Here is a 9,247-nt window from a genome sequence, read left to right on the forward strand (position 1 = left end):
CCGGGATTTATTGCGTGAATCTATAGCCAATCAAAACCAACCATACCACGATGGAGGCACTGCCAACTCTCACGTGACTTTCCCCCATTCATTCTCAATTACTCCCCACTAAACACACCTCATGCTTTAGAGTCTCTGTTAAAAATCAATGGGGCTCAGGGGAGGCACAAGATTCCCGCTGTAACTTTACCTGCTGGTGTCCCTGTAAGAGAGTGTTACTTTAGAAAAATGTGTGATTTATACGCTTTTTAATGTCACATTGTGTAATATTTGCATTGTTTTATTTTTTGTAATATGGGTTATTTTCTCATCTAATTTTTGAGGAGGCACCACCTCCCTTGCCCCCTTGGAGAAAACACCCCTGATATATATCAGGTATATTATTGTAAAGCTACCTGTTGTTATAGTGTTTTTTAGATCATTGTTTTATGAGTGACAAAGTGTGATTGTTGGGTGACAACCTTTGCTAGTGTTATGGAGATGAGTTGATTTGAGACATGCATCAATTGTTTTAGTAGTAGTTTTAAACACTTAGTAGTTTTAGCGCATTTTTGAAGTGAAATTAAGTACCAAGCTGAAAGTTGGTTAGGAGAACTGTGTGAAGAGTTTTGAAAAGGTAACTTAAGAATTGAGAAATGGGTCCAAGGAACAACAAAAACAATAACAGACAGACATAGACAGACAGACATAGACAGACAGACATAGATAGATAGATAGATAGATAGATAGATAGATAGATAGATAGATAGATAGATAGATAGATAGATAGATAGATAGATAGATAGATAGATAGATAGATAGATAGATAGATAGATAGATAGATAGATAGATAGATAGATAGATAGATAGATAGATAGATAGATAGATAGATAGATAGATCCACTTTGGTCTCTCACTTTTCGTTAGAATCAATCTGTTAGTGTATATTTCCCTGAGGACAAAGAAACCATACGTATTTGTGAGAAGGAAAGAGTCTCAGTGGGCCAGACGTAGAAGATTCAGTCTTGCTTTCCAGTCCGGAGCAGATTTTCTACTTCTGAAGCCGCAGTGTACTGATCGCCCTCTGAGACGAGCCACTTTCCAAGGTGATGGATCTGTCCTCAGAGGACCGAGAAATGAGACAGAGAAATAGATGCCCAGGGTGTCTGCGTATGCGTGTGGTATTGCTCGATGCCTACACCCTCCCCAATCCAATCAGGACGCACGTTCAGTCCTGACCTTGAGCTAGACAGACAAACACTTATAGCCCTCGCAGAGACACATAAATGACTTACAGCCACTGTGTGTGTGTGTGTGTGTGTGTGTGTGTGTGTGTGTGTGCGCGCGCTGTAAATTAGCAAGACATGTTTCGGTTATGAGCAGGTAAAAGTGAGCAATAAATTCTGTGTTGAGTATAGTAACATGAGATGAGGAAACAGATGGAAGCACACTTCCATTTACTGTTCAAATGTTTAGGGTCAGTGAGATGTTATCACATGTTAAAGGGGGGGTGAAATGCTCATTTTCACTCAATCTCCTGTTAATCTTGAGTACCTATAGAGTAGTATTGCATCCTTCATATCTCCAAAAAGTCTTTAGTTTTATTATATTTATAAAAGAAAGATAGGCTGTACCGAGTCTTTCCGGAAAAAAACGAGCGGCTGGAGGCGGGCCGTGTGGGCGAAGCTAAAGCTGTGCTAACGCGCGGATAGCTAACAACACACAGAGACATTTGAAGCAGTTTTACTCACCGCCCGGTTCCAACGCACGACCGCGAACCTTTATCATTGTGATTGCTCGATCCTTAAGCATTAGACGATCTGCAAATCCGTCGATCTGGGCTTTGTTTATAAAACAAGCATCTTCGAAATGCAGGGAACAAACAAAAACACTTGCACAACTCCGTTGATGCTCTGTAAAAATAAACTCCATCCACTGGTCCCTTAATGCTTTTTTTTTTTGTAATCTGTGCAGGGTTGTCTTGCCCTGGCAACCAAAAACACACTTTGGTGACATTTCGCTCTCTCGCTCTGGTCAGTGAATGTCTCTGCTCTGGTCTACGTGTGTGTGCGCGCTCTTCCGTGAGAAGTGCCCTTAGGACCCATATAAGGAAATTCCGCCACATCTGACGTCACACATGCCCATACTCGAAAAAAACTTTCCGAAACTTGTGACAAACCGGAAGGAGTATTTTTAGAACAAAAATACTCCTTCAAACGTACAACTTAATTTTTGAAACTTTGTCCATGTTTAGCATGGGAATCCAACGCTTTAACAGTGTAAAAAACTCAGTATGCATGAAATAGCATTTCACCCCCCCTTTAAAAAGAAAATGAATGACAAAAGCCTAAAACCGGTGCCATCTCACCTTCATTGGTAAAAATTCATCACAAAATGAAAATATTGTCATAATTTACTCATTCATCTGTATTATTTGCTTTTGCTTGTGAAACACACAAGCAAGGATGTCCGAGCTGCTCTTTTCCATAAAGCAAGACTAGTAATAGAGGTTTGGAATGACATGAGGTTGAGTAAATGATGACATAATGTTCATTTTAGGTTGAACTAACTAAGCTCTCTTAGATACAGATACATGCATTAGAGTCTTCTCACCCAGTTGATAATTACATAATGTCAGAGAGCTGCCACAAACCACAGCATCACTTTCACTGAGCAAACCTCCTGAACTGTAACACCTGCTATTACACATGCCAGTTCACTGAACAGGGCTGTTTGCTGCTCCTCGGATCAGCTGTCTGACTAGTGCTGAATAATGTGAGCTTTAGGCACAGGCAGAACACCTCCATGAGAGAAACATATAATTCACATCTGTTTGCATCTATCACATTTGTTTTAGGGTTTCCTCCGGAGTTCACCAATTTCAGACATTTCATATTGAAGCATGAGATGTATTTAAAAAAAGCAAAAAAGAAGCTTAATTGTAAAATAGGCATAATTGCTATTTGTCTAGGCATGAGTTGTTACTCAATTACATTTTTTTTTAATCAAATGTATTTGTTGTTTTATTGGACAGATACAGTTCTGTTCAAAAGTTTGCGGTCAAGACATTTTTTTTATGTTTTTCAATTGGTTGGTTCAATTGGTTTCAAGTCTAAAATGCAGTAAAAAACAGACATATTTTGAAATATTATTATAATTTAAAATATTTAAAATATATTCATTCCAGTGATAGCAAAGCTGAATTGCTCCATTCCTTCAGAAATCATTCTAATATGCTGATTTGCTGCTCAAGAAAAGTTTCTTAGTATTATATCGATGTTGAAAACTGTTGTGCTGTTTAATATTTCCGTGAAAACAGTGATGCATTTTTTTTCAGGATTCTTTGATTAATAGAAAGCTCAAAAGCTCATTTATTTGACATGTACATTTTTTTGTAACAATGTAAAAGTAAAATTCAATGCATTCTTGCAAAATAGAAGTATTAATTTTTCAACGGTAGTCTACAGTATAGTCAGAGAAACTAATAGCCACAGAAAATGTGTAATAAAATGTTATTTTAAAGTACTAAACTTACAGCAAGTAACATTTAAATCAGTGAATTAATTAATATTACTTAATACAATTAAGCAATTATTTAGGTAATTATTTAAAATAAATAAAACCTGAATATATAAAATTCACTTTAACAAAAACGATACAAAAACCTAATAATAAAAATAATGCCTAATAAAATGATGGGAAACAACTCAAAAAAGAACAAAAACTAAACTGAAAGTTGACTAAAAATGCAAAACGATAAATAAAATGAAATGAAAATTTTGTGGAAAACTAACTCTTGTGCAAATTAATTATATAAAGATAAATATTTCCCTCAGGTTAGAAATTGTTGAAAGAGGTTGTCATCCATTCCATCCCTTCATCTAATTACCAAGTTCAATCAGAATATATGATTAGGATGGCGCTCCCCTGTCAGTTGTTTTCAGGTTCAGCTAATTAACAGCATAACAGATTGGAAGCCAATGAAAGCTCTTTTCTGAGGAGGAAAGAAACCCAGACACACTCACCTTTCCAATGGTTTTAGCAGAGCAAGGGAGGACAGCAGGTGTTTACTGCAGAGTTTCTGTATGTCCAGCAAATTCTGCTCAGGGAAGTCCTCGTCGGCATCGGCTGCGGGATAAAATAAAAAAAATCAATCACTATATCTGGAAATTGAAAGACTACACTGGCACTATGTTAGTTTAAACGAAAGTCATTATGGCAAAAATAAGGCATTAAGTATCTCTCATAACCTTTGGATACTTGAATCGTCGTACAACATTTGTTTGATTACAAAACCTCATGGGAATGTCTACGACTCATTGCACTTTTCCTGTGCCGGCTGAGACAGATATATTTAGAAGACTTCCCATTTCCATCTATATGTTAATGCAACCAAGAGCAAAAGAATCACAGTTTGAAATATTATGTGCCAAGCGGGGCATGAAATTGAGCCAGACAAACAAACAAAGGATTTTACCTCTCGTGCGTCTGCTGCGTTTAATAATAAAAGATGCACTTGACAAGGTGAGAGAAATCAGGTTCAAGTAAAAAGACACAGTATATCCACCGTAAGAACCATTTGGCGACACAAACAAAGCTGTCACTGTGACGGATTCAACAGAAAATTGAAAATGTATTTTTGCAATCAACTTTGCAAAATACTATTATCTCAGAAGCCTAATCTTTATTGCAAATAGAAACAATAGAACAACAGAAACATTTTCCCATGGCTCTGACTCGAATTGATATACAGATGCTGAGGTCAGGGCCATCTGACCAATCAGAGCAGAGTGTGAGTACTGTGAGAAAAGAGTTGATGCTGCAATGTATATAATGAGAAAGTGTTTTTGACCTTGGATACATGTAAACCTATTAAAAGAGACTTCCAAAACAAAATAAGGACCTTTTAAAAATAGCATAATGGGGCACTTTAAACGTATCGGATGCAGGAAGTAAATAATAAAAGCTGCATGTGATCTCCAGAGCAAGGACTACCAGAAGAACTGAGTCAGGATTCCTGGCCAAGAGAAGAGCCTGTGGAGTTGGCATGTCTCTGCCACAGATCTGCTAACTCTGCTCAGAGGCCAACTCTTCTCCATGTACAGACTCTGACCTAAGTGTGCAGCAATGTTAGGAAACAACACGGACACTGGTGTGGGAAATGTCTTCTCTTTCCCATGACCAAAAAGCAGGAAATCATTAAGATTCAGCGAATAGATCCTTCAAATGATGCATAGATACACATGCATCATATTTACATAGTAGTAAGTAAACATTTGTTGTACTGCCTTTAATTTATGCTGATTTTATAATATTGCAAAAATTTGGGATTAGTAAGAATTCATTTTTTCAGCGAGGATGCATTTAATTGATCAAAAAGGACATTTATAGGCATTTATAATGTTACAAAAGATTTGAACTTTCTATTCATCAAAGAACCCTGTAACAAAATGTATCACCATTTCCACAAAAAAAATATTAAAGGGATACTTCACCTCTGGAAAGATGAATGTGTATTTAAAATAGGTCATTTATGTAGAAGAAATGTGAAATTATTTTTGAATTTGGAGCTTTCTAGACTGAGAAAAGCCAGAAAATGTATTTTTGGCTTATGTGGATGAAAGACAACAACTCCCAGAATGCACTTGCTTAGCTGCCCTAGGAGGCCACTCCCAAGCCACGCCTACCGGTAAGAGAGCGCAGTTGAAAACAACAAGACTAGCTGCTAGTGAGACTCCGTGACGAGTTTGCCCGGGATTTTCGAGATCGCCCAAAATGTCCGGGATTCGGCTTTTGCGTTCTACAGTCGCCATTCATCATGTTTACTGTGGTGAGCAGGACGAGACTGACGGCCGCGGGAGAACAGTGCGAGGCCGGTGGCGTCATTACTGAGACGCAGCGGTCTCGCATCTCTCACGGAGGAGCGGGAATTTTCTTGCCAATGGCAAAACGCACATCAATCGATCACTTGTTTAGCGTTCATGTAAACACTACATTCAGATTCACCAATCGGAATGAATTCAGTTAGATTGAAACAAAAGGTGTGCATGTAAACAATGAATGGCGAATGCAGAAAGCAAATGCCGAATCCCGGACATTTTGCACGATCTTGACGGCCGGACATGTCCGGGAAAAAGAGGATGGTAACCCCTACTTACTCAGCTTTCTCCACAGAACAAGAGCCTGTTAGCTAAGCTTCCACAGAAAGACGGCTGACACTGTGTACATTCTGTGAGTGAGATCCCACCCTCTATGGGCGGGTTGAAAACATGCAGAACAGCCCCTACTACTGGCTGTAGTCTTGAACCTCTGGCCGAAAAATCCTCCGATGACACAAAAATCGTCATTTTGCGTCATCGGAGGATTTTTTCCAGTCAAAAAAATACATAAATCTCTCATCTTAGGGAGATATGAGGATGGAAAGCACGGTCATTCGAAAATACTACAGGTTTTCTACTAATACAAAGCTTAATGCTAAATCCTGAAGTATCCCTTTAAGCGGCACAACTGTTGTCAACATTGATAATAATCAGAAATGTTTCTTGAGCAGAAAATCAGCATATTAAGAATGATTTCTGAAGGATCATGTGACACTGAAAACTGGAGTAACGATGCTGGAAATTCAGCTTTGACATCACATGAGTTTTAAAATATATTCAAAGAGAAAATTGTTATTTTAAATTTTATTACATTTCTATTTGATTTAAATAGATTCTTTTCTATTTTTCTTTTACCGTATCCTTAAATTATTATTTTTTACAGTTTTCAACATGGATAATAATAAGAACAGTTCTGCTGGAGTTGAATGCTGGGAGGCATTGGAGGAGCACTTGTCACATGGATTTAAGTGTCCCCAACAACAGAAGCACTGAGAGACAACGAAGCCTCAAAGTCAAGGGTGGGCAGGAATGTCCTGAATAGACGGTTACATAAAAACCCTCAGCATGATGCTTTTTTCCAGGCTGCAGCACTAAAGGACAAGACTGCAGAGTTTAGCAAGAGTTGTTCTGTTTCAGTTCTTTCTAAAGTACAAACTTTCATAGCGATTTCAAGAGGAACAGTTAACAAAGGGGCGATTCATGCAGGTTCATGTTAGGAAGTCATCAGTGCATTCGATGCATTTCTTCATTTGTCTGATGCTTTTATCCAAAGCGTCTTATAAGTACGAGTGTTCCCTATTAATCAATCCCATGATGACCTTGCAGCTTTTAGCACCAATGCTTAACCAGTCACCAAGTGCAGCTCCTTTTCTGTTATTCGAGTTTTAGAAATTAAACTGTTTAATGGCATCATCAAGTGATATTCTGGTGATTGTCTAAAATTGATTGTATCCTCATAACCCAATGCATTAAAGGGGGCGTAATGGAGTCCTTTGGGTTCTGACTCATTTCACAAGCCAGCCATCAACAGACAATGCATATTTAAACACTGCACTGTATATGCACTGTATGAATAATAGTAAAAAAGATAACATCACTTTTTAAGGGTCATGTGAAAAAAGTCAAGCTAGCAACTGGAGGTCAAAAGGACAGGGTCATGGCAATAAAGTAGTGACCTGACCTAGATACTGTATTAACCCAGCTTCCAGCTGTGAAGGGGCCTCACTGTACTTTAATGCATGCTTTTATTTTTTAATGACGGCTCCTAAAATCAACTCTGCTGTCATCCTGCAACCTCTCCGATTCTCTCCCTCGGTTTGCTACGAATATAAAATATTAATATACTAAAACAATAAGAGTGCCGATAATGAAAATAACTGGCTGCAAGCCATATCTTTTCCAGTTCTCTTCCCATTTTATTTTTATGGGTATGATTAACTTCTCTGCTACTACAAACAGACCTTTTTATTAATCATTTGTGATTGGTGAATATTTTTTTATTTGTTTTATAAAGGTACACACATTAAGAGCAACTTCTAGACAATGAAATAATATTTATTATATTCCATAATTTTTTTAACACCCCCTCCCCCACACACACTTTTCCAGATGTGAAAATCACAATTTAATTTGTAAATTATTTGATACTTCTAGGTTTTCTATGCCCATGTGAACCCTTTAAAATATTTTGGTTGTTGCTATTGTTTGTTTGTTTTGGTAGAAATGTAAGTATTTTAATTATATTACAATTTAGATATTTGTTTAACTTTTATAACTAATATGCAGAACTAAGTATGGTTTTATTTCTACTTTGATAAAAAAGTAATCATTAGACTACAACATTACTTACAATAATTGTGACAATTAATACTGATGTAATTTATGAAATCTCAAGCTCATTTGTTTTGGGCAAATTCTAATTGTATTTCTAAGTAGTAACATTTCGAAAATGATTAATCTAAACACAAATTAATTTAAATGGTATTTAAAGTATTAAAGTTCCTAAGCTCCTGTATTTCTAAACTCTATGGATAAAAGATCCACAAATTTAAGGTCATGTCTAAGTTAACAGTGTTGTGACATGCATTCTGTCTCTTCCTGCACAACTAAGTCTATCATTTCAAAAGTATATTTGTAATAAAAATGTTTCGCTTTTAATTTTTGATGCATCAATGTCCACAAAATGCACCAGTCACGACGTGATTCCTGTCCACACTGATACGAGAGAATTTAACTATTTAAATGCAACAATGTAGCTATTGTGGCCATTGCATTCTTGTTATCCTTCCAATTTCTGTTACTGTCGGCGTTCCGTACAAGTTGCAAACTTCATTGCGCGGTCAAATTTATTGGCAACATCACGTTATTTAACACATTCAAAAAGTCAGACACATCCCAGGACAAACTATTGCAAGTTTTATCGGCCTAGCTAAGTCTTTCAAAATTACTAAAGATAAAATATGGATACAAAATGTCGTTGTCTACTGTACCATTTTGATCCGAGGTCTCTAGCATCGAAGGAGTCCGCGAAAACCTCCATTTGCCCAGGACTTCCGCTCGCCATGTAACAGTACGTTGGATTTTCTCATTTCTTCAGTTATCCTTCCCTTCACTGTTTTTTTCTTCTTCTTTTTTTTCCGCCTTGCTAGCAGCATTCAGACAGACAAAAATGCAGAGGCTGCTTTTGCAGTAGGAATTGGTGATTGGAGCTCGGGGATCATATGGGCTTTTGTCAGAAGTTTTAAAGGGCCATTGCACTAGATTTTTTTTATTTTTATTTTTTTATTTTTTTTATCTTACAGCTAAAAAAATTACTGATCATGACGAACTGTCCTTATGGTGAGATGAAGCATTGTCACCCAGGTGCTCATGACCTTGTACATCACCTT

At 37.2% G+C, this 9,247-nt stretch overlaps 1 protein-coding gene across 1 annotated transcript in view; it reads right to left on the minus strand.

The window, feature by feature from the left end:
• The window catches only part of zbtb47b (zinc finger and BTB domain containing 47b), a 28,486-nt gene extending 19,430 nt beyond the window's left edge, over positions 1 to 9,056 (minus strand). The window contains exons 1-2 of the mRNA XM_081353249.1: positions 8,849 to 9,056; positions 4,005 to 4,107 (exon numbers count right to left, since the gene is read on the minus strand). Of these exons, the coding sequence (XP_081209375.1) occupies positions 4,005 to 4,107; positions 8,849 to 8,873 (128 nt within the window). The 5' untranslated portion in view covers positions 8,874 to 9,056. The remainder of the gene's footprint in view (positions 1 to 4,004; positions 4,108 to 8,848) is intronic.
• Between the last annotated feature and the right edge of the window lie 191 nt (positions 9,057 to 9,247).

This window comes from Scardinius erythrophthalmus (genome assembly GCF_964197995.2).
Source record: "Scardinius erythrophthalmus genome assembly, chromosome: 22".
NCBI classification, from domain to species: Eukaryota; Metazoa; Chordata; class Actinopteri; order Cypriniformes; family Leuciscidae; genus Scardinius; species Scardinius erythrophthalmus.